Here is a 26948-nt window from a genome sequence, read left to right on the forward strand (position 1 = left end):
GACACTATTTTCAGTGTTCAGATTTTCACAAGTGAGCAATTAGCTGTAGGTGCTCTACTGTTTCTGAGAAAGTGATGTTTAATAGAAAAAAGAATTTCAAGTGAAAAAAGCAATTGAACTGTGGTGTATTTCACTTTCCTGTGAGGAAACAATATAGACATTTTAGTGGTGGTGTTTAGATGATGTTTAGATGTTCCTGTGCTATGAGTTTGCTGGCTCCGATGAACTTCACACCCCAATGTTCAGAGCCCATCTCATAGAAATACAGTGTACAGGGTACAGGCTCACCTTGAGAACTTATGCTCCAGGTGAATAACTTTTCTCTCCCAAAGGAATCCCTATGAATAGCATCACAACAGCATAAGTGACAGTAGGTATGAGATGCCGTGTTTGTAGCTGCCAAATATGCAAACACAATCAACAGATGTTACAGGGCTCTGCTCATTCAGGATGGTGTGGTTTGTTTAAGGGCCCCATTACAGCCCAAAGCAGATGTTGGTGGCAATATGGTACTTGCTTAAATGAAGAGGCTGAATGCTCTAATCATGTTTATGGAGCATTCTAATGTCCCTGGGGTTCTTCATGTCATTGCCTTCCTCCGAGTGAAAAATGAGGCAGAGACAGAGGAGCAAAACTGTCACAAGCAAAGTAGACATGAACCAACAAGGACAGGGGACAGGCAACTTTTATTCAACATGCAAATCTGTGGTCCTGTTAGTGCCATAACTGGAGTGCACCAGCACAACTGCAGCTGTAGATGTCCTTTGCAAACACATATGACCATTTATTTGGCAGTCTTGAAAAGTTTGCCAGTATTTCTACCTGCCTAATTTTTCCTCTAAACCCACTAAAATATTCATGCCATATATATATATATATATATATATATGACTAAACGTGGGACTGAATGAAGTGGATGCTTAATTTAAGCAACTTTGCATTCATTATACATCAGCAAACATGCTGCATGGTAATGAAATTCATAAGCTATATGTTAAATAGAGCATGTACTTGGAATTCAGTTAGAATGCTTTCAGCAAACTGTGCAACAGTTAATACAATTTTAGGGTCGCAATCTCAAAAACCAAGGGTTGTAAATTCTGATGGTTTTGTGATTTTTCTAATTGTGGTATTTAATGTCAATAAGAATCCATGTTATCTTAGGTATTCTTCATTCTCTAGGGTGATTTACACTTTTTTTTTTCAGTCTTTCCAAACCAAAACTTTCTCTCTTGCATCTCCTGAATTCAGTAGAAGTGTTTATGAGGTTCATTCATGAAACCCATTCAGACTTTTACTCCCCACATATGCAAGGCAATGAGGCTGTGTCACTGGGTTTCGAAAGGAACAGGTCTTTTGTATGAACTGTCACTTTTGGTGAGAGGAAAAGAAAGAAGCAGTAAGAGTCACTGGAGCACAATCGCTTTAGAGAGCATTACTCTGTGTGAGTTCTGTTGGCAGCAATCTTTCCAAATTTTTATCTTAATGGGTAGTTATCATCTGGGAAGCAACAACCTAATGACAGACATGTTTCCATCCTAGCACATTCTTACTGGAGGCATCTCTTTGTCCTACTTAGAAAGTAGAGAGGAAGAGATGAATCATTCTGTTCACTAAACATCTGTACTATTCAAGATAAATGCTTTGTAACTCATAAATGAAATTATCAGCTAAATGTGAAATATGAATTGTAGATTCCATGAGAAGGAGGAAGATATCTGAGGATGTTGATGAGGGCTTTGAAAATAAACACCTGTATATTTGTCGTGCAATTCCTATAATGCTTATTTTGTTAAATGCCCATCAGTTGGCAGATGAAGCTCTCTACCTGTATGTTTTCACTAAACATATGCAGCATTTATCTGTAATAATTTCTTGACTTGTTGTGGTGGTTTTAATCTTGTCACTTGTCAAAATTTAATAACCTTTAACTGAGTTCTTCCTGGTTCAAGTCTAAAATGAAAATATGTGGGAGAACAAATCGTGACAGGAGAGCCGACAGCTTATTAGAACTTGCTGTTTTCTAGACAGGTAATGATACAGTGTAGTTTCTCTAAGGGAGAAACTCCCCTTTCCACGCAACTCAGAATTAGCCATGTTCTCACAGGTGCAGTCTTCCCTGTCAGGACACCCTGTGGCTCACCCTCTCCAGCTGTTGGCTAGTGCAGTAAAAATTCTGGTGAAAGATGATCTCTGTGTCAGAACTTTCACTCCCTCGCTTGTTCATCTATACCTTTCTCCTCATGTCACCTGTTCTGTATCAGTGTTGTCTTAAAAGTGGATATGATTAGGGACAGGTTTTGTTGTTTTGCCTGTTCTTAATACAGACTCAAATATTATTTTGCATCCTCTCAGTCTGCTATTAACAGCTTTTAATAGCTATTAATAGCTTTTGGGAAAGACACATCTCCAAGAAGAGATTCTTATGAATCCTGGGAGATCAATAATTCCTCATCTAACTACTCTAGTTAGTCTTGCCAGAGGGATCAAGTATTTGGGCATCAATAACAAGTGTTCACGTAGAGGCCTTGCAAAACTGATTAGCTGGATGTAAGGCTTTATGTAGGCCAAGTGTGTGCCATTTGGACTGGATTTAGGGGTTAAGATGTGTTAAACAGGGCTCATTCATATAATTCGTGGTGTGCTCTGCACCATTTGCAAGGCCAGACTACATGTATGTAGTCTGTGTGTACTAATGTCTGTATGTAGGCTGTATGTACTAATGGCAGGTCAGGGCTGTGTTCTCAGATAGTTTCACACTGTCAAGGAAATACTTCTGATTCTAGATGGCTTTTAGTCTGAACTGCACAAAATCCTTACAGTCACAGCATAATCAAAATACATGTTGTGCTGTAGGAAAAAACTGTGTAAACACTATGGATTGCCAGGTTACAATATTAATGTCAGAAACATTGTGCTATAAAACATCATTAGAAATAACCACTACCTTACACCATCAGACATTTTACAAGACTGTGTGCTATTACATCTGTGTATTAATACAAAAACATCCATTTGCACATGTGAACCAAGGTAAATAATGGAGTGCTAAGGACAATGAGCTATGAATATGTAGTGTTTTAAAGAAGGAAAGAAAATAAATGGCGTGAAACTGCATTTGCAGCCTTTACAGGAAATAGAGCACCGTTCACAGAAAAGCAATAGCAGTTAAGACAATTTGTGAGCTGTTATGAGGCTGCACACAGGCAGGAACTGACAAGGAACTCTTTTAACACCAAAAGTATTTAGGATCATTATAAAGATGTTGAGTTGCTAAGTGTGTAAAATACTTCATTGCTTCAGTTGTTTCTTAGAAGTTCTCGGGTTTCAGATAGGGAAGAGCTGCAGTGTTTGATACTTTTAGAACACAGCTGTGGGAAGAGGTGTTGAGATTCTGTCCTGCAGGGAAGGGAAAAAAAATCCCTTTGGCATTCACACTGGTATTTTGTAATTGCTGCAGATTCTTCAATTTTTGTTACCTTTTCCCTTTTGCCTCTCTCTGCTCTGGGTCTTCCCCTTCTGCAGACTATTTACCAGCAAATTAACACCATTTCCATTGCTGTTGAGATTTGAAATTGTTCTCGTGTTGTCTCAATTTTCCACTGCTTTGCACTGTTAGATTCTGATTTATCCTGCCAGCCTCTGCGTGCATCTCTCCATGCATCTAATATGTTCCCTTTGCCCCCATGAACATCAACACTCTGAAACAGCAAGAGTAGGATAAAGGTTGTACCATGAGCAGATGTTACCACGCAGCCTTAGAAATAGCTGAAGTAAGTTTATAAGACTTCTTCACTTCATTGCCTCCCCCTCCCATTTGTTTCATATGGGCAAGAATTTCATCTGAATTCTCTACTTTATAAGAAACTCATTCAGTGAAGGGTAAAGCCTGAAGCATACTTGTTAAAGTAGAAGGAAAATGAAGACCCGTTAGATGCGTTACTGAAATGGTCTGGGCAAACCTTGACCTTGGTATTTTAACACACTTTCATGGCAGAATAGTCAAAATGCCACTCTCCTTCTCCAGCCCTTACTGTTTCTCATGGAAATCCTTGGTTCTTTCCATCATTTCCATGCATACATACAACACTTAGCCTGTCACAGGCAGCCTCTTTCTCCACAGATACACATAATTCTCTCAAGGGTGCTGCTTGGTTGGTGCTACTTTCTTCTTGCTTCAGGTTGGTTGTGTTGGCTGCCTGTAAAGAAGAGCTGAAAAATAGGTGGATGTAGAGGTGCTGTGTGGGGGGTTTCTTGGCTATGTATGAAGTGTTGAGGTAGCTGTGGTGCCTCTGCATGGCAGAATGAAACAGGCCCATTTTTCCAGATGAAGACCAGTGGCAAAGGGCAAGATGACACAAACAAACAAGAGGGTAGGAGTACTGAGGGGTACTAAGACAGCTGCCTTACCAGCTGTAGTGATGTCTGAAATCCTCTTGGTTATTGAAAAGGTCAAGCTGGACTAGTGTCAGGTTCATCTGATTTGTCTAAATTTAGGGATTTACCTTCTGTTGGCTTCATGCCCAGATACATTAATGGACATGGTTTTGGTTCCCTTGCGTGGTTATCTGCCTCTGGTGATGGATAAAAAGGCCATGTGGCCATTCTGATAACATTACATTTACCAGCTGCCATTGCTGTGGGAGACTGCAGAGTATTGCAGAGGAAAGTCTGTCTCTCTTCATAACCAAGCACTTTAACTTGTAACAAGTCTGGCTTTTACTGGCAGAGAAAACAGATCAGGGCATGATTCTGACATAATTTGTATGGAAAAGTGTCCTGCCAACGTCTGTCTGTCTCCATACACTATCTGAGAATGCTGAACACTTCATGTGATACATGTGATCTATGTGGTTCATTTGCAGAAGAATGCTAGGGTACTTGAGGCAGTTCATGTTTCATTTAGCACTCACACCAGATATTAGAGGATTAGGTCTGTATATCCCCCTCCCCCCTCACCACATGCACATGCATACTAAGTTGTTTTGATCATTTGATCACTTCAAGGCAATGAAGAGTTCTCCACCATTCTGAATGTTTCCAACCTGTCATAGTTTGTTTCAAAGACAAAAGAAATCAGCCTATATATATCTTTTTGTGCTTTGTTTATAATAATACTTCCACCAGGTCTTGTAAAACAAGAGATTTATTCGTAAACAATTGCTAAGGAAAAAAAGAACATTAAGTCAGGATTATATTTACTACCAGATGACTTCAGCCATAGCACCCTGCAAAAACACATCACATGCTCTGTGTGCCATCTGAGCAGATTTAGCCTGTAAATAGCTACCACTGACAGATCACTAATTAAAACATTACAATTCAAAGCATTCTAGAGAATTTTCACAACTCCTTTGGTAAATTGATCAAGTCATGAGATGCACTTCATGTTTGTCACTTGTTTACATTACATGTTTACATTTTCAAGGTATTACTGCTGTACATTCTCTGAGCTTATAAGCTATATATGACCTAACCAGCCACGAGTGATAGTGAGTACAGGTTCTAATTATGCTTGTATTTCCCCCAAAATTAATGAAAAAGGAACTCAGGAATCAATACTGCTAAAACTTCTTGGCAACCTTCTCCCAATGGGATGCAACAGGAGAGAAAACAACCTTTTGTTATCCATGACCTAGAGATAAATCCCTTTGTTCTCAATAACTTTGCCCTTCCAGCAGTTGGTAAGGCCACAGTGTCCTGGTTTATTATCTGATATAAATATCTCACCACAAAATTCTGATAGATCACTATATAACTTTTACCTACAGAGCTCTAAAGGACCAACTTAATAATATGGGCATGTGTTTCTAAACCCAGGTATGTCTCTAACAGCCTGTTATGCTCTTAAATCTTCTCTGCTCTGTTATTTATGCACTAAAGGATGGTACAATTGTAGTAAAAGGGTTTTTTGTTTGTTTGTTTCCATCCACTCTTCATCACAGACCATGCAATAAAAAACATTTTGGCAACTGCTTTTTCAGGGCAATTTTCATTCCATTCCTTTTGTTCCTGACAAAGGAACTGGCACATTTTCAGTCAGTGTGAGTGCAAGTCCAGGCAATGAAGAGATCTGTGGCCCCACTCATCTTCTGAAGAGGACTAACAAGTAACCAGCTCTGTCTTGAAAGTAAAGTGGTGGTTTATTTGTGCTGATTAGTATCCTGCAGATATTATGAAAGGAATTAATAACAGCATGGCCATTTAAATAACAAAAACATTGCTGAGTGACTTATTTGCTTATTTTGAACTCTTAAAAGAGGACTGTCATTCCTTAATTTGGACCCTCAGTAGCACGGGATTACACAGGAGCTTCAGATGATTTCTACTGGCTATAGACATACCTCTAACCTCTGGTGGCAGCAAACTGTAGTAGATTAAGAGCACCCTACACAGCTACACCATCCCTATTGCTCAATGACCAGATTGTGTTGGATTTGCTGCACAAGGCAGCCATGCTAGGAAGGAGAATGAGAGTGTTGCCCACCTGTTTTCTGGTGATTTCATATGGATGTTTCCCTAGTTCCTTCAGCTTGTGAAGACACGGAGCCATTGTAGAGGGTGTGCTCAGGGTTTCCAACACAAACAGGACGGGGTTCTTGAGAAGAGAACACAACTGAAAGAAGTAACGTGTATTTGTCCTCTTTGCCAGTAACTCTGGCTAAGAAATCAGCCCTTCAAAGGGCGAGAGCAGAGCTTCCTGAGTGAGAGTGCAAATACTTGGCACGCTGATACTTGAGCACGTGCAGACAGTGGCTGCTGATACAGAGGCAGGCTCTGTGTTTCTGTCCAGGCAGTCACATTTGCACTCTGTAAAGAGTGATCAGTGCATGGTGTAAGAACACCTGGGATGTCTTAGGCTATCAGGTTAAGAAGTAAATTGCTTTAAACACTTCGAACTCACATGAGAGAGAGAGGGAGCTCTGTTCTAAACTTCTGACAATGCTTTTAAATTTAGACCGGTATTATCCTATATTTTTTGGTGCCACAATTCATCACCAAGAACTATAGTTTTAAATTTTCATTTAATGAAATTTCTGAAAATGATAATGATATCATTCTGGAAATTCCTTAAAGTTTGCTGATTAACAATACACTATCCTCTTCATAACTTGATTTAAAGTGTAACTTCAAATAATCTGGAAACAACCTTTGTCTTTTTCTTCCTCTTTCTTCCTCTATGTAGTTATTAAGCCAAGCAGACAATTGTTCTTTGTGCTTTTAAAGAGTCACTAATGAAAAAATAATAATGACCACTTTTTAATTTATACGCAGAGCAGTAGTGCAAGGGATGTCAAACTTCAGGGGCCAGATTCAGTTACCAACTGAAGTTTACTTAGCATTGATGTATGAGCAGTGTGAGAACACTTTGATGAGCTTCACAGCTGTCTTGGGAGATAGGATCTGTAGAAATCTGAACCAGCCAGCTTGATCTCTGAACCTATTGAAGTGAGAAGAGGAACTAAAAAATAAAATTCCTTTGTCTGTCAAAAAGTGATTTTCTTCTTCAGAGCACTGTCTGTCCTTCAAGACCTACTACTTTCAGATGGTCTGTTTTGCTACTTCTTGAACTGCAAATATTTGGATTCTAACTGAGAGCTTAGGCTAAGAAAGCCTCGTGGAAACCCTCTGAAATCTTGCTGATTGACTCATTGAGGTTTTGGATCTGTCTTTTAGTGGGTGAAGAGGGAACAACTCATGGTATGAAGAAATGGAGAAGGTGATATAAAGATGCAGTTAATTAGTTCTCTGTAGGTAGATGTAACTACCCATGGTCTGTATTTATCCTGCCTGTCTTTAGGAGTGTAACTGAATCATCCAAGTCAGGAGCCTAATGCGTGGTCTCCTTTTATAGTCAACAGAGAGACACTGGCATCTTCAGAGAATGACTCAGTCTGTCTAAGATCTGAATTGTACCCTGGGTACTTCCCTCTCTTATTCTTCACTGTCAGGGATATAATGATAAGGTAGGCTCTTCAGACAAGACCTTCAGTTCACTACCTAATGGTGGGCGAGATGTATTAGGATGCAAGAGCCCAAATCCTGTGTGGTGTGAAGCACCTCTAACCATTCTGCCAGACACTCAGTGTCTCCCTGATCCAGGATTGGCTTTGCAGAAAACTGCAAGGAAGTCAGTCCTAAAGGAACTGCTAAAATTTGCTGGTACACTTAATCAGAATTTGTAGTCATTACGTATCATGTCCTCCTTGTCTGTTTCTATGCCAGGACTGTTTGCATGTCAGCATCCCTGAAAGTATCATGTGTAGTTTATTGTTTCTGAAAGGCATCTTTGGCTCTTATTGTCATGGCAAAGGAGGAGGAAGAATTAGGCTTGTCTGTTACTGATTAGTCCTACAAAAATAGGAGGGTTGCAGTGGTGAAGAAAAGAAATAAAATAGAGTTTTTTCCAGAAATATGTGTATTTTTTGAAAACAACTGCTAGAATGAGTAATTGTCACTAAGGACATGGAGAAGAATAAGATCTTTGAATAGAGGTAGACTGGAATTTCTGAAAAGTTTCTCCCCTGTAACTTTAAGAAGTAATAATAACAGTAGTTCTTCTTTGTTATTAAGGTTTCTTTCATTTCAGGATTATGGGTTTTCTAAAAGGGTAATGTTAAGCAACTTGCCAAAGGTCACTGAAAGCTTCATGACTAGAACTTTTCATCTCAGGATGTCTGATTCAGAAATCCCTGCTCTAAACTCTCAAAGTCATTGCTACTCCAGTTTTACCCCTTATGGAAGTGTCTTATAGGGTTTATTGCGACTATCTAAAAATGAAATAAGGATCTGTTATGCTAAGAAATAAATATGCTATTTTAGGCATTGGTTTAGGAATCCAAAATAGTCATTCTTTTCTACTCCATTTGTTTCCCTTGATCTTTCCTTTCAATTATCTCCTTAGATGGCCTCCCAGCTTTTTTGTGGCTATGCCTGTCACTCAGAGTGATCAATCCTCTTTCATATTGCTTTTGACTGATGGCCAACAAAAGGTATTTTCATTGACGTGCGAAAAACCCTTGCCAGACAACAAAGAGGGTAATGATATCTAGTTCCCAAAGTATAACTATAACAATCTCACTGTGTTTTCCTCCACAGAGCAGCTGCTCAGCCAGCTGGTTACTTTCCCCCTCTGGTAATGAATTACACTCATGATTTGAGATTATTATGTCTTACTGGGTAACAAGAGCCAATTTAGGTTGAGTTGATCTGGCACTACTACCTGTTTCTGCTAGCTGCTCCTCTCCATGCTAGTCATTCCTGCTAGTTCTCGCTCCTCCTTCTGGCAGCTCTACCTTATTCCATGCCACAAACTCCTTTCCCTGTCCCTGCTCCGTAGGGCTGTGCTCTCCAGCAGCTCCTTGCTCTGTTAGCGGGTCCTGTTGGCTGTGCCTGGTTTCTGTAGCTGCCTCACCAAACCAACCTGACTGAAACAGTTCAGGTATTTCTGTCCTTGGGAGAGAGGTTGTGCGCTATTTTGGACTAAACAGAGTGTTTTAGCTCACAGGAGACTTTTAGGCGACTTCTTTTGTTTCATATTCCTCATAGGGAACTCCTACTTAAAAAGCTTCTTGCTTGTTTTTAAAAGCTGTAACCTGGATCGTGGTTCTGGAAGCTATTGCCTGGGCTGGGGTAACCCTTCAGGCACATTTAGACAGAGCTGGTTGGCTCAAACCCCTGTATTCTGTTACAGCTATAAACTTCTTTTATGTTATGCTACGGTTCCCTTTTAACAGAAATGTCTTTCAAATGTGAAAACACACAAACCAAACATATTTCAGGCCTGTCCGTTGGTCTTTCACCTTTCTACTCCCTTTGTTTTGACTTGTTTCTTTCCTGCCTTTTGAATTTTTTCAGATGGAACGTGTGTTGAGGGATAGAGAAAATTTTTTTTTTGGCTTCAGCAACATATAAAACTTTCTGACCTTGAGACAATTGCCTTCCCAAATAAGGAGGAAAAGTTGTGGGGGAGGGAAATCACAAAATGAAACTTCTTTTTTTATTATTATTTTCCCTTTCCCTCCAACAAAAAGTAACTTTACACAATCAAAATGCGTTTTGGGTATTGTGACTGCTTGCTTACCCCCACGGGATTTCAAAGTGCACAAGGTGTCAGGAGACAAGAAGAGAAGGAAGTTCAGGATGATGGGATGCCATATCCTGGGAGCCACTGAGCTAGGAGGAAAACAAGAAAGAAAGCAGTTTTTCACAGAAAACTTCAGTTTGGAGAAAACTGAGCTTTTCTTTAAAAAGGTGCTCTTAGGGAAAGTCCCCAAACATTTCTGCCCTTCATTCTGCCTGTGACTCTCACTCCTGGAGTCATTTAGGTGGCTCCTCTCTTCTCTTGAACAGCTCAAGGTTGCTGCTTATTGAAGGGGCCTTTCATAAGCCTGATCCTGCTTGCACATATATTTTAGTTTATTATTGCATGACTAATCTGCCACAGCACTCTGGGGTCACTATCAATTCATCTTCCTCCTACAAACAGCTCCTCATTGCTGTTATCCGTGGCCTCCTTTGGTGAATCTGTGAGGTCACTGGCCTTTCACCCCTCAAAACCCTCACAGGATCGTTTTCTGCTGTGACATGTAGAAGAATCAGCCATAGATTACACAATGATGCAAACATCCTGGGCTTTTTATCTCAGCTCTGCTCTGTCCTGCATACCGAGTGCCTGGCTCAGCAAGGGGTCTGTGTGCTACACGCAGAGCTTCTCACACACCGCAGTAACTCGGCTCTTTCCCCACTTGCACTGCTGAACTGTGACTTCTTTGCCCTGGACACCCTGTGTCAAGCACAGCTGGTTTGCCTGAGCAGGGATTGACAGACAGGCAGCATAAGCAGAAGAGATGCTGCAGTGGCCCTACAGCAGGAGAAAAGCTGTGGTGCAGGCTTGAATCCCTGGGCAGGACCTGGTCAGGGGAGCGCAGCCAGCAGGTCAGACACAGCCTTACACTGCATTCCTTTCTCCTTGCACAAAGCCTGACACACATGAACTGGGAGATAAAATGTTTGGGACATCTGGCTATTTATTTAAAAGACAAGAGATCCTAGAAAACTCCCTGATGAAGAATATGCACTGCTTTTATCCTTGTTCTTCTTCTCTTTCCCCACATGGTTTGTACTCTTGCATTTTGCCTCTAGTCTCTAATTAGGTCAGAGCCCTATGGAGAAAGGTTATGTTTTTGGAGCTGTTGGTGTGATGCTCAGCCCCAAAGGGCTCTGTTCCTGGCAGGGCTGTTTAAGACTTCTGCAGTGCTGTGCCATCCTGGTGAGGTTTTTTTGTAGTGCTGTGAGACTGTACCAAGACCCATTTATCCCAGTTGGGATTTGTTCTCTTACTAAACCTGTCTCTGCTGTGTGCTGTGATTGTAAGCCTTGTTAAACCAGGATGATTAAATCATCTGCTCCCAGTAGTAACCCAAAGCAGTGCTTTATTTAATATCTTGGTCAGTCAGCAGTTTCCTCTACGGTGAAGGAGACAACTCAAGCACAGAGGGGAGTGCCTGTGTAGGGCCTGGAGCATAGTGCTTGCTTTAAAAACTAGTCTGTTGTAAAGCTCATCCTTCCTTTATCAGTCCTTTCTAATTGTTACTTACCTTTAAATATCTTGTTTAAACCAGTAACAATTTAGGTGGGTTGATACTATCAAAATGTGCATTTAGTGACAGAAGTAATGATATTGTTATCTGACATTTATTTATCAGGGAATTTCTTTCTTTGTTTTACAAACTGAGCCACTGCAAGGGACCATAAAGCAAATCAGGGTTGGAACTGTGAAGAACAGTTGTGTTTTTTTCTGAATCTTTATCCACTCTCTATTAGTTTTGTTTTGTTTCTTCTCTTGAAGACCACAGGCACATCTGTCATTGACAGAGTTAAAATCAATAGTTCTATTTACATATTTGAGGATAATGTACTTTTCTAAAGAGCTCATGTAGCTTCTCTTTTCCCTCCTGTGTGCCTGCTGTATTTCAAGGGGTCCTTTTACATTTTGGACCCTCCCACTGAGAAAAAACCCGAAGCAAACAAATGCAAGGAAAATACTTCACAAGCCACAAAGGGCCACACTTTGAAATGCACAATTTTCTCTCTAGGATCAGAAAGCTTTTCCTCACAAACATGAAAATCAAAACTGTGATGCTGTGTTCACAAACATGAAAATTAGCTGTGATCATAGATGTCATTAGTAACAACAACTTGGAGGTCATGACCTTAGAAATCTAAATCAGCTGGGTCCTGGATGTGTATCTTCTTACTATCAGGTCTGCAAATGCTGTTTTTCTGTCAGTGTGGTACCAGGGAAGCAAAACAGTTACAAGAGGCAGGAGGAAACACAAAATGCTAAATAATTATTTGAAGAATTAATAAAATTCCCAGTACAGATGGTCACTGCAGAGCCTGAGCATTAACTCAGCATACAAGAGGTTTCTAATAATTGGGATATTGTTTTATCTGTTGTTACTGAAGAGCTGTAGAGATCCCCTACGTAAGTGCACGAGGAGGGAACTGGGCCAGACACTGAGCATGCTCAGGTATTTCTATTCCTGGGAACTTCAAAGCATAAACCAAAGTGGTGGAAGCAACCATAAAGGAAAAGGAAATGGAGGCTTGTTTGAGTAAAAAATCAAGAGCTTTGCAGGTTGCCTTTTCTTCAATGCTTGCTTTGTCTGGGACAATGTTCTTCCCATCATCATAAGCTATGAGAGACCTGGGATATTCTTTCAGAAAACTCTGATTATGACCAAGCAAACAGCCCAGATGGGGGACCCAGAACTAAGACTAGATCTGGCCCCAGCTCTGCCTGGCCCAGCAGTTGCAGCCCTGTAAAACTGATCTGAAAGGACAAACACGGGACAAGAAAGGGAGACCTGGGGAAAATGTATCAGCCTCAGAAGGAGCAAAAGCACTGTTCTAACTGGAGCTATGGACAGCAACAACCAAAACCTTCTATGTGTCCTAGGTAAGGAAATACTTCTGAATATTATTGTTGGTAAGACACTGACAGATTTGATGAGTTGTATTGCTGAGTGATCACACTACAACTAAGTGCCAGGTATGATTCCTGAGAGCTGGAGAAAAGACTCTCAAAGAGCAACACCAGCAGCTTAACTGCAAAAGAAATATTCTACCTGCCAGCATCAAGAAGATTCATGCAGAGCACAGCAGCATCTTTCTATGCTGATGCAGAACACACTTTCTGTGTCTTGTGCAGAAGGAACATGCACAAATGTGGTTATTTATAGCTTCTCCACCCACACTCGGCTTTGAAATTTGCTTTAAAAGAAGTTCAGCATTTAAAGAATACAACAAGGTTTTTAACCTGAAGATATTTTCTTTTCTTTTGATTTCCTTTAAAACAATATTCTGGGAACATTAGTAGCAATCCAGGCATTAAGGAAGAAACATTAGTTTTTCATTTGTCTGTCTATTGTTCTCTTACTTGGAATGTTTTTAGAGGGGCAGTTGCCAAATTTTGTGAAGTAAAATATTTAATCAAGAAAATGAAAGATAAGTGGGATACATTTGATAAATGTGAACTTTGCCAAAGCAAAGCAATGTTAAGTTGAAAGAAGTTCTTTCTCAGGGTAGCAGAAGCATGTGTATATTCCCACTCCCTTTTGGGGAGGTTGCATCCTAGAAGCTGGGGCTGTGTGACCTCAGCCAGTGCCCAGAGGAAATGGACAAGTGCTGCTCTGACAATGCCCAGCCTACACCCAGCCAGCTCTGCCAGAGCCCTGAATGGAACGTGCTGTTTCCAAGAGAGACATAAATCCTACATCTCACTAATTACTAGGGCTGGGATCAACTCTTTTCTTTACATGAAGGTGGATGGAACTCCAACACATCGTATTCTCACTAATCTCCCAATGTGAATCAGTTTCAAATCATCGTGATATCTTTATAGATGTAAAGAACTGTACAAGGGCATAACAGCCATCTGCAGAAAGCAGACACAAGGTTATTTTTGCCTTATAAGCCTGTGAAAAGGTAATGAGTTAAGGTGGACCAGGAGGCAGTGGGTACCTCATCATGGCATGAAGTGAGCAGTTGTGGTGCTCATGGGAGGGTGGCACATCTGGGAGCGGACAAGTAATTCTGACTGTTGTCCAGGTTTATAGCTCTACAATAATGTGAAAGTTCTTGAAGGTGGGTGGGGAATGGAAGAGCACTGCTACAGCAGGTCACCATCAAGTTTTGAGCCTCTGGTAGAAAAGTTGATAACAGTCTCATTGGTGCACAGGCCATTGCTATGGGAGATATTTAGGATCTTTTCACTTAGTCATCCTCTAGAGCTCTTTCATAACTATTTTGCATACTTTTGCAATAGAAGCTTCTAAGAAGGGGGTGCCTGGGGAAATTGTTATTCTGTAGAGATTTCTACTGCAGAAGCTGTTGACTAACAAGGATCCTGCTGCAGGCACTGTCTTGTCTGGATAAACTCCTACAGTCCTGTTTCCAGATGGGCTTGTAGGATTTCTGTAGGTGCTAGAAGCAGTGAGAAGTGTGAATAAGACTATATGCGTGTATTTTTGTATATTTAGGATTTCTCTGACACTCTTCTGGACCCACTTGTCTCAGGAGTTGTGTAATTTACTTGGATGTGTTCACTGATATCAGCTGTGCTTTGCAAGGCTGCCCCCACTGCAAAGAACAGAACGTGGATGTTCTCCGTTTCACAGACTAGTGGGGTTTTTAACTACAGAGGTTAGATTTTTGTTGTTAAAATGAGAAATTGTGCAGAGGTGAAACTTTCACATGATGTCCAGAAAGCTCATAAAAACACCTACAATCTGACCTCATGGGGACTTCTTTGTTGGTTGAATGTAGACAAAGGAATAAAGGAAGGTTTTTAAAATGTTTTAATTGGCTCTGTATTTAATTCCCCTCATTAATTTAGTTGCAGTATGCAGCAAAATACTGATAGGTCTGTAAGGTTGTTTTTCCCTCCAAGGGTAAATGGGATTGCATGTTTTTTCTTTTGAAAAGACCTCTTTAATTACGTGGTGGTATTTGGAATAGCTACAATTAGAGAGCAAAAGCAGGGAGTGATTAAAAAATCATACTTAATAGCAGCTGCATTAGTTCCCTGACTTTTGAAAGAGACCCAGGCTCAGCTGAGTACATACATACCACACGGAGGAGTTGTGGTGAAAAGGAAAGGCAAAATGGCAGTAAAAAATTTTTGACCGACTTCAGGGAACATTTTCTGTTGTAACATTTTAAGAGAGATCCTCCCTGAGAAAGGGTTGAAGAGGCAATCAAAATTCATCCTTCTTGTCCAGTCTTCAGACTATGTTAATGAGTGTAGCTCTGTCACTCAATTCCACCTTAAAACAAACAAACAAACACACCCAATAAAACCCCTGAAACCTCAGGTTGCTTGTCTGGTGATAGTGGGATATACCACCTCTCAAGCCAGCTTGAAAGAAGTGGCTTATTACTTAATGTATGAGCTGAATTAAATGCAGAAGAACTTTGTAGGATGGCTATATTGTTTTCTGAAGATGAATTAGTCATTACCACATGGACAGATTAAGCTATGGTATTTCAGGATTTATAGGTATATGGTCAGCAATTAGGCCATTATACCTCAGAGGTTTTGGAGCAGCTTACATCTGATTTTAAAGCCCTGCCTTTCAGTGGATTGCCTGTTTACTTTTGCACAGCTGCCATGATGTTGCTTACTATTTATATTTCAGTATGTTCTTACATTAGAAAAAGTTCCTAGAATCCCCAGCCAAATTTGGAGCCACGTATTGCCAGAGGCTGCAAAAAACTTCTAGGCAGCTTTCACTCCAAGCACTTCCTCTTTCAGCCTTGCTTATTTCATCTGTAAATGTGGTTAATGTCATTTCAGAAACGCGATTGGAGGCAGTGACGTTGAGTCATTTGCTGAACTGCAGTGCTGGGCACTGAACCAAATCACTCCAATTCCAGTCTGCTTTAGATATGAAATCCTTTTTGCTTTTTTTTGCTTATTTCTTAAAACTCTTGCGCGATTTGACGTGTTTAACCAAAGAGAGCAAACACAGTAAGGTTCAGCTCCCTCCCGCCTCTGCTGGGGGTGTGTCTGCATGGGGAGAGCACTCACCTGCATTAACATGTGCTGCCTGGGATGGGCTGTCATATGAGCTACGTGTGTTCAGAAGGAAAATAGAACATGGTGTGTCTGCAGAGACTCAGGTTCTGCTGGATTCAGGAGTAGTTCCTGCCTTTTAACCTGACAAACGTGGGCTCTTTGATCCGCGTTCGCTGAAGCCAGTGAAAATTTGAGGTGGCTTTTGGTGAGAATAAGATCTGAGTTTCAGGCTCATATATAGATGCCTCTGAAAATAAAAATAATTTCATGGGAGCCAAAGATGGTGTTTCTGGTTTAAACATGAGGTGTGATCCCCATCTTTAAAAAAATCTGTCAAAAATACTTCACTGTGCCACCAACATAAATTTATAATGAAGAAAGAAGTGAAAAAGGGAGCTCAGTTTTTATTATGAGGTAAAAAAACACAAATGAGAATGGCTGAGTTTTGTTTTGGGTTCTATTATAAACCATTAATAATAGCAGGAAAAGCCAGAGGATAAGTTCCTTTGTATTCTGTTGTATTTTTCTCAGCTAGACCTTTAGTTGACATTACCCTGCTGTGACAGGGCTAGGGATAGGAGGGAAAAGGACTCTATTTTCAGCAATGGTTTGGAATACAAAAAGAAACTGATTTAAATCTAACTTTGTGTGCATTTTAGTCATTACAGGGGATTAGGTCTTATTAAGTCTCTTTGAGTTGTTGTGGTTTTGGGGGGATTTTTCGTTTTGTTTTTGTTACCATTCCCTGTGTTAGTTCTGTCTTCCCTGGTGCTGTTGCTGACACCAAGTTGTCCCGGAGGGCCTGGTACACGGCCAGGGATTGGGCTGGCCCTGCCAGCCTGCACAGAGCAGCATTGTCCAGGAGGTGGAATTGCAATGGATACAAGTTGACAATACCACCCTGGCTACTGCCTCCACTCAGATTCAGTGGTCTCCCTCGCAAATGTGCAAATTATCACTTAGAGGCCCTTTTCCTTCCCAATAAGGGGGTGGTTCCTGAGTATCCTAAGAGCACATCTGCTTTGAACTGTGTTGCTCATAAATGCATGTATGATGTGTAGCTTCTAGTTCTTCTACTGGAAGAAAATGAAATATCTTCAGCCAAGAGATTCTCTGTCTTGTATTTGCAGAATCTAGTACAGTCAGGACGTGCTACTTACTGGGCTTGTACAATCTTGAAGGGCTTTGACAGAAAAGATTGGGTTTTGTTGCTGTGCAGTATAACAAAACGTTTACAGTAAGCTCTGGATGTAAAGTATGATCTGAAACATGAACCTTTTAACTACACTTCCTGGTTACAAAAAGCAGGCTTTGTAATCAAATAAGGTTTGATTCTTGTGAATCGAAATAGTGATGAGACTATAAAACCACAAGTTTTGAAGTGCCATATGAATTCCTGGTATCACACCAGAATTTAGTTAGCCGATAGTATCTCAAGAGCAAGCAATAAAGTGCTCATGGTGGCAGCTTGATACTGCTTGGCTTCCTTTCACTGGCATAAGCCTTGCAGATTTTAGAGGCTCTATTCATGTGTTTGAAGTTAGGCAGTGCTTATGCACCTATTCAAAATGACGCCTCATTTAAAGCTGAATAAATTGGGTGGAATTGCTCTGGAATTTATTACTACTCTGTTACCAAGGAGTTAAACTAACCTCTTTGAGCTATGCCAGGTTTGTGATGTTTTGAGATCAAGATCTGACTCTTTACTGCTTACAGTATAAAATGTTATAACTTATTTTCAGTTTTCAGAGTAGCCTAGCTGTAAGAGCCACTATGGCAAAACAGTGGGTTTTAGAGTTACAAAGATTAATGATTCCCATGGCTGAGGCTCTTCAGTGGGTCATCTGGCTCAGGAAATGGAACTGTTCAACACAGGCCTGGGTCAAATGCAAACGTCGGGGAGCTCTGTCACTGTTAAAACAACAAACTGCATCTTAATCACCAGCTTACACTTCTCATCTCCTCCTGCAGGACGAGGGCAGGGGTCAGGACTGGTGCATTTGAGCAAGCCTCAGTGTTCAGGCAGCCCAGGGAAGTGATGGAGTCACCATCCCTGGAGGTATTTAAAAAATATGTAGATGTCTTAGGAACGTAGTTTAGTGCTGGGTTAGTGGTTGGAGTCAATTATCTTTAAGTTCCTTTCCAACCTTAATGATTCTGTGATTCGTATCCAAGTTATTCTCATTTCATCTTCATTCATTTATTCCAGAAGATATACAGTTTAAAAGGTGAAAATGCAGAAATTTTTCAACTAACTTCAACAACAGATATAGTTCCTTAGAGTAATGGATTTACTACTTCTTTCAAATTTTGTATTCGTGTAAAATGGGTGCAGATCATGAGAACTTGCTTGGAAAGAATTGTTTCACAAGAAGGTTTTAATTTAAATCAGATAAACATATGAGATGTTTCTTATTTTTCATGTTTACTGATTAGGAAAGATACTTACAGAAAGACTTAACTTTCACAGAGCTATGTTGAAAAGTCTACCCTTTAAAAATAGTGCCCCATTGCTTTTTTTTTTTTATTATTTAAAAATCAAATTAACTTTTTTAAAGTTATTTAAAGACTTGACCTTAACTGCACTAATGCAATCATCTTGCCAGATTCCCATCATACAAATTAGCCTAGAGGAAGAGCAATTATCATCCCAGAACTTTCCTTAATTATTGCCTGATTGCTTCTTCAACCTTTTCCCTTTAAAACCAGTCTTCCATTCCTTTCTTCCCATGTTCTCCTATATTATCCCATACAGTCACCATTCCCTGCAAATGGACTGACAAGGAGGTTTTTCCCTGACCTCACCTGGGCCATATTTATTTTGCCTGCTTAGTTTTGCCATGGATCTCAGGCTTCCCATAGGCAGAATTTCGATTGTCAGCAAAAAGGAGTGTGGAGAGGGCTCTGGAAGCATTTCTGTTCAAAGCACCTGCCTCCCAGTGCTGTGCTCAGATGAAGCCTGTCTGAATTGCCACTATTATTATTGTTGCAGTTACACAGATCATTCCAAAGGGACAGTTATGGCTATTCTTCCTCCAGGTAGCATTTTGAATCTCGTGGTTATCCAGCCATATAATGACTGTAATAGCCAGCACACTCAGCTTGCTGTAACTGTACTGAGTTTTATTTAATTTTCTTGGTGACCTGGGTTTGCTGTTTATTTTGTTGGGTGTGCAATCGTGCCCCTAAGGAGATAAGGAGACAGGACATGCACATCATGATGGAAAGAAAAGACTGCCTCTATCACTTTTGATCTTAAACAAGCTGAAGAAAAGGAAAGGGAGATTAACATCTTTTTAGCACATGTGTGTGTGTCCTGCAATGCTCCCACCAATATACATTGCTGACATCAGCTGGGCTTCTTGAATATTCGGTTTGTGTTCTGCTTCTGTTACAGGCTCCCAGCAAACAGTCATGCTTTTGAGCCTGACGCAGCATAAATTTTTGCTAACTGGAAATTAAACACAGTATAAGGAATCTCCATCTGGAAAAGAAAGGGAGCCACCTTCTCACCTCCTAGCCTCATATGCACCCTTTCTGCAGTCCCATGCAAGTTACTATCACAATAAACAGAGCAGCTCATTTATTTCCTCCCATGGACATCCTATGGGACTGGGCAGAGGAACAGCAGAAACAGCTACCTCAGTGAAATCACCTGTGTTGATGGGGTCAGAATGGGGTGGGATGGGAATTTGCCACAGCTGAGGGTAGAACACCAAGACTGTTATCCTCCCATCCTTTCAGAAGCTGCCTGTGAGTTATGATGCATCCTAGGTGATTCCAGGGATAACTGCAACCATGCTTGGAGATGTGTATTGAAGTTTGAAGTCAGTTATGGTTTTATTAAGGCAGGATTATCTAATGGACAGCAGCGTGGGTTGGAAAATGCTGCCCACATGGGGAATGTGTCCACAGAGCAGTGGTTAGCCTGGATTCAAATTGCAGTCAGGCAGGATCAGGCTTTCCTGTGCTAGGAGCTGCCAAGCAGAAGGGAGATCCTGCCCCTTGTCTCAAGTAGCTTTCAAACTAGTGTGAGTACAGTAGTAGATACACACTAGAAAGAGAGTTGGGATATACTGGAGCTAAAGAATAAATTTTATGTTTCAAGAAACACCTCAGATGATGGATCTGTAGCACAATATTTTAATTCCAAAGAACTCAAGACTTACAACCTTTTCCTAGCTAGAAAAAAAAAATAGGTTAGCAATAAAGGACAATTAGGAAATTTGAAGATGCAATTTGGGAAACACTCTTAAATGCATTTTAATGACATCTTCAAGCTCCTTAAGTTTTTAAGGAGTAATTAAATTATTTGAACTAAGTTACTGTAACTTCAGTGGCTAACTGTATCTCAAGATGTTAATTTTCAGCAGTAGAGTAACTTACACAGTCTTTGCTCTCAATTAAAATGTTAAATGCTTATCTTGAATTATTACACAGTGATGCTGTTCTAAAGACATTTCCTTTCTTCAGAGTAAGCGTGAATTTCTCCAAATTCGCTGACTTGTAGATGTTTACAAGTGCTGGCGATTTCAAGTTTAACTGTGACCTTTCAGAGTTGTTCCTGTATTTGCCACAGACTAATTGCTTAACATTTCTCATTGTTTGCACTGGAGAGTAAGCACTTTGTGTCCATCCAGATTTATGTTCTTGCTGTTGCTTTCCTCACTGTTATTCCATACCTCAGTTATTCCATACCTCAACTCCTCACTGAGTGCAAACTTTCTGTGCCTTGTACAATGGAAACGAAAATGTGATATTTCTCCATGTTTGCAAATTATTGTGAGCTTATTAGATGCAAGTGCTTTATATAAGGAGAAGCACTTTTTTTTTTAGCACGTCAGTAAATGCTGAGAATTGTTTTGTTAATTAGGGCTATCAGATTATCAGAACCTCATCCTAATATCCTGTCTTTTGCCAGCTTTCTGGGACACCTCAGCAATTCACTTAATCTTTATATATATAGGGGAGTGTGTGTGTATGTGTGTATATTATATATATGCAATATATGTATTTTCATCTCCTTTTATGCAAAATGAAATTATAGCATTTATGTATTTCACTAGATGGTTGTGAAAACAAATTCATTGAACACTGGAGTGGTCAGATATGTTAGCATGGTTTTCTGAGACACAGAACATGCTGTTGAGAATTTATTCTCTGAGAGTAATTATTTGTAGTTATTTCTCGAGGGAGTTACAGCAGAAAAAAGGACTTGATAAAATGATTTAAACCACAACTTTTTGAAGAGAAGGAAGGGTATATGAAATCTGAGCAGAGAAATGACATAGGACAGAAGTAATCAAATAGGGTGTCACAGCAAGTGTCTTCAGTTGATGATTTCTAGATTTTTTTTTTTATCTTGTCTGCTCACGAGTATTTGATTTATTAAGTGGATATACAATTTTGATACCTCGAGGAGCATTTTATATGTAAATTTATAAGCTAAAAGATTTGGAAACCTAATCAATACCTGCATAGATAACTTTGGAGGGAAACCTTCATGGTAGAGGAATGTCAAGCAGTATGGAATAGCTTCCCATGTGCAACATAAGACATTGCTGCAGGAGTTGCCAGCTCTTATATGAGTCCTGGAACAAAGGTTTATTACCTATATATGTTTTATCACTTTGTTTGATTTTTTGGCTTTTGTTGTTGTTGAGAGTAAAGTATCCATATTTTGGCCAATACTCTGGTCTAGATTAATTTTCTTCATTTTCATCTTTGTTAAAAGTGGGTATCATGTGATTTATTTTTTACTCTGGATTGAGGCGTGTAATAAAACATCTGTTTATAAAATGGAAGAGTCAATTCCTGTCGACAGTCACCTAATAGTGACTAAAACAGGCCAGTATAACATTGGTTCAGATAAAAAAAATTATCATTATGTAATTACTACTTCAATACTACAAGCATGAAAAAATTCCTGGAATAGTTTCCTGTAGTTACAGTGAGTGGCTATCAATTATTAATAAACAGAAAGCACATACTGCACACTAATTTAATATGATACATTGTTTAAATTAAAGCCATTTGCCATTTAAAAAGCAATATTAGATGAGATTTTTTCCAAACTTGAATTTGGATCTTGTTCCATTTTTAATGGATAAGTTGAAAACTACTGAAAGGAGGAAAGAGGTTGTTAATGGAATTATTTGCAGAGTGTTCATGACACAATTGCTAGAAGGCTACCCTCCAATAATTGTTATTACAAGTTATACAGAGATTCCTGGTCAAAAGTATATTGCAGAAAAGCTCTTAGCAGACCGGTTGGCATGTGGCTGTCAAACAGTTTGAAGGAATGTACTTGGGATTCTCTATCCAGAGCTAATGGGAGACAAAGTGGTCAGAGAAAGGGAAGCAGGAGGCAATGACTGAACTGCCAACACATCTGGTCCTGCTTCCTCATACCCATAGTGTGACTTGTGACAAGTATGTGTTGTCCCTGCAGGACATAAAGTGGTTTGATACCCCATTTCGTGTAATTATTTGTACTCTGTGGATGAAAAATATGTTGTAAGCACAGGGTATTAATTAAAAAATGCTTTTCCCAGAAAAAAAAATAGGGTTGGAACTTAAGTATATGTGTATAAAGCTTTGTTTGTACTTAGAACTTCCTATAAAAATATGCTTGGGATCTACATACAGAAAATGCTGAGAGCCCAGGTGGTTTAGATTCTGTACAACCAAACCGTGAAATAGTTTTACTTGCCTGAAATAATAATTAAAAAATAATTACATCTGCCATTTTTCTAGTCTTAGGTTTCTGGGCTTAATCAGTAATATCTGTGGTAGTATCACCATCCTGGGGATGCTTGCAGTGTCTTATCCCTTGTGTGACAGAAATCCCAGCTGTTGTCTCCCAGTCCATCAGCATCAGTAGCAGTGAGGATCCACAACTCACTGCGAGTGCAGAGCTCCTTCACTGGATGAAGTCCTTGCTGCTGTTACAGAAATACCAGTGCTGATCCAGTACTATTTATTCCCTTAACTTCTGTGTATTGGGAAAGGGATATAGAAAGTGTGGCCATCACCTCCTTAAACTCCCCAAGCATATATGATCAAATTGGTTTTTTTCCAGCTTGCAGTAGACGCCCAGCAGGTTTGATCTAAGTTTTAGTGCCGGTGTTATTGTGAGAAGAAACTCCACATGGGTAGTGCACATAGAAATTATCTATTTTTAAAAGATCCTCTTTAACTCTTAGGATATCAGATTTGTCACCCTACTTTTCCATAAGAATCAGTAACATTTGGAACTCAAAACCCAAAAGCCTTGGAGGGTGCACACTGTCAATATTTTATGGCCTGCAGTGAAGGTTTCTTAACCTTTTCATTCTGTTTTCTCTGATAATGCTTTCTCCTCACATAAAAATAGATTTTAATTGATCCTTCTCCCGTGCTTTTGTACTCACTCTCATATTGACATGTGAAATCAGTTATTGCTGGTTTTCAATTTACTCAAGGAGCTCTTCAGAGGAGGGTACTTCCTGTAAAAGATTCCAGATTTCTGATTCCCATTCCCCAAAATTCATTTATGTGAAAGTAAATATTTAATATCTGCCAGGCTCAAATAACTAAGCTACACTTCAAAATAAATTGAATAGTAAAAATTCAATAAACCTAATTTACAGTAGCATCTATAAACATTTATCTTCTGTGTAGTGGAACGGACTTTGACAGATCTACGCGTGTTCAGCCATAGCAAGCACAGAGCATTCCTCTGCAGCTGTTCTATCCTCATCCTCACAGGATTTCTCTGTGCTGCTGAGACAGGAGAGGTAACTGGATGTTCTTCTTTTTTGGCAGGTACTGGACTGGATTGAAAATCACGGGGAAGCCTTTCTGAGCAAACACACGGGCGTGGGGAAGTCCCTACACAGAGCACGTGCGCTGCAGAAAAGACATGATGATTTTGAAGAGGTAGCCCAGGTAAGAGTCTAAATTGGAGACTTCTGCTGTCTGGAGTGATTTTTGTTACTCCTTCTGTACACTGAGAAAAAGCTATTGCTGTGTTGGGTCAAGCTGCTCACTTAAAATGTTTGGAGCTGAGCAGGATCCTGTCTCCGAGGTTTGGAAGTCAGCATGCACTCTGCAGAGCGTGGCAGCGGCAGGAATTACGATCAGAAAATCATCACATTGGGTCATTTAAAGGTCTCAAAGCCCATGAGAAATTGCAAGCAGTTTACAGGAAAGTAACACAAATTGTTGAGACATAGAGGAGAATGGTTTATGAGAGAGATTGATAAAAAATCAGTTGTAACTCCTGCTCTGCAATTTTAACTGCAGTGGAGACTGAGGGCCTTGAGCATAGGGTGGGAAGCAGCAGTTTAGCCAAGAAGCAAGGCAAACACTAGAGTGTGTTTGCAGTGAGGGCAACTGCCCTTCCACTCCTTCTGAGAGTACTGTGTTATGTGGAAAGGAATTTTTAATGCTTTTGGAATGAGAGTCAATTGGTACAGGTAGACCTTCCTTCCTTCCTGCCTCCCTTCCTTCCTTCCTTTCTTCCTTCTGTCTGTCCATCCTATTTTTCTCTAAGTATCCATGGCCAGAAATTATCCTGGCTGTCAGATCATGTTACAACATTTTGGCTTAGATTTGAATCATCCTCTATCTGTAATTGATAATCTGTAATGGTACTTCTGCTTTAGGTATTTCCATTAAAATCCTGATTGATCTGTGTAAAGTAGAACGTATCAAATGATTTATCTTGCTGATGCACACGAGGCAGGTTGTTGCTCAAATGTTTCACTGTGTCTTAAGACAAAAATTTACAAGACTTTTGTTTTGTTTTTCTGTCGAACCATTCCCATGTGATGGCCTAGTTTAGTTTAAAATATTTCCAGTAATAGGGACATACCTCTTTCACTGTTTCATCAGGGAAAATATTTCCTGCCTGATGGCAGCTACTGACTTAATATTTATTTTTTCTCCTCTCCCTCATATTCAATTTATATTTTTCTCACTCTTCTTTTTTTTTTATTATTATTCCCCTGTTTATATCCCTTTGGTCTTATTTATCCCTCTTAAGGAGATAAATACCAGGAAAAGGGATGAATTAATAACCTTGAAATATCTCTAGAATGTTGGCGTGTCTTCTCTTATGTGCCTCTTTACCATATTAAACATATTTAATTCTGCTAGCATGTTCTCATTCACCAATCCCTTAAATGTCTTTTCTTATCTGTGTTGCTGGAAATTCAGATTGCCAACATTCTTCTTCAAATTAAATGTTCAGCTCTTGATGGAGTATCCAATTGCACGGCTTGCTAATGAACTTTGGTGTTACCTTTCAGCTGTGATAGGAAATCTTTACATAGCATTGACAAATCACACAGCCTGAGAGCAGCAGTTCTAGATTGGTTGGTTTCTAAAATTTCATGGGACCACCTGTGGATTTAAGCCTTCTGGTAACAGGCTTGAAATTCTGAAAATTTAAATCTGCAAATTTATTAAAATGGACCTGAGGCCGGAGGTTGTAAACTATGGCTCTACAAGACCTCATCCAGTGTGAGGTTTCCTGGTGTGAGGTTTCATCCTGAAATCAACATTAGATGCCTTTTCAGAATATGTGCTTGAGTCAGCTGTTACTGGATACCATCCTGGGTTAGCAAATGAAAATGAAGATCATGGAATATAAAGGAGCTGAAACGGGGTGATTTCATGTTCTTTGTGGCATTAATCTTTTCTAAATCTCCCTCCTCTGATACATTAGCTTCATAACTTCAGTTACATCTCTTATTTCTGGATTAGATTAGCATTTTTTTTTTCTTTTTTACCTCCTCTCTAAGTGTATTTCACTGGAGATGTAGGAAAAAAATTAAGAACAGGTGATAAAAGACAGAAAAGTAACATGGTCTTGACAATAGAGATGAGAACAAGTCATTTAACTGTCTGCACGTGGAAACAACAGCTCATTTAAGGCTTGCTCCACTGGCTGATGTAATTAGGAGATACATCTCATCAGGATTGAGGAACCTTACACATGTGCAGCTTGCATGTGTAGGTACTAAGGCAGAATATAATTATTTCACTAAAGACTTTCCTAACCCATCTGTTAGTCCTTTAATATTATTTCAGCATGTCTGTCTGTGAATAACTTTAGACACATTTCCTTTCACTTCACGAGGCCAAATTCAGAGCAAATGAATCTTGTTCACTGGCTCACTGCATGTATTCAAAGGAGGGGGATGGAGAGGAAAGAGAAAAACGTAGTTTGCATGGTTATAAAACCTCTTGGGCTCCTCTGAATCTGATTCCTTTACATCCTATGTGGTAGCATCAATGAGCGTCTCATTGCTCTGCCTGGACAGCTGAGAACAGTCATGATCATTCCTGCACTCTGAGAATGAAGTTTATGGTGCCTCCTAATTAGAAATAATTGACACAAGTTGAACCTGGTTACATCCCAACAGCTCTGACAGGAATAGTTTCCTCTGGTGGATTCACAAGAATATCATTGCTAATTTATGAGGCCTGTCTGCAGTGTGACACTGGAATGTGGTGCTGGCAAATGGACACGGGGACATGCAGTGAGGGGAAGTGAAAGGAATCTCAGGCTTTATCTGAGGTCAAGGACTTGAGAATATAATACTCTTTGCTTTGGAAAGAGTAATAGTGAGGGTAAGAGGGGGGCCATAAATTTGTCACACCTGGAGTTCTCTTGCAGAAGCTTCTAGTGGGGTCGATTTAGGGGAATAAATCTCCTCCCTGCTCTGATTATGACCAGTTTTTATTCTTCTTAACTCCCTTCTTGATGCTTAACTCCTTGGAGCTGGTTGGTAATTAATTCTAAGTTTAAATATTTGCCATTTTTCTCAAGCTATCAAACATCTTTGCCATGGCTAGGGTGGATGACTGGCAGGAC

The 26948-nt window shown here is 39.9% G+C and overlaps 1 protein-coding gene across 12 annotated transcripts in view; it reads left to right on the plus strand.

Moving 5' to 3' along the window:
- KALRN (kalirin RhoGEF kinase) overlaps positions 1–26948 on the plus strand; it is a 502548-nt gene that overhangs the window by 247553 nt on the left and 228047 nt on the right. For all 12 annotated transcript variants that reach the window (XR_007632104.1, XM_050340466.1, XM_050340467.1 and 9 more), the window contains exon 10: positions 23891–24013. Coding sequence is in view for 11 of the 12 variants with exons in the window: in XM_050340466.1 (XP_050196423.1) it covers positions 23891–24013 (123 nt within the window). In the remaining variant the exon portion in view is untranslated. The remainder of the gene's footprint in view (positions 1–23890; positions 24014–26948) is intronic.

The sequence above is a fragment of the Myiozetetes cayanensis genome, unplaced genomic scaffold (assembly GCF_022539395.1).
Source record: "Myiozetetes cayanensis isolate MyiCay16 unplaced genomic scaffold, myiCay2020 scf9, whole genome shotgun sequence".
NCBI classification, from domain to species: Eukaryota; Metazoa; Chordata; class Aves; order Passeriformes; family Tyrannidae; genus Myiozetetes; species Myiozetetes cayanensis.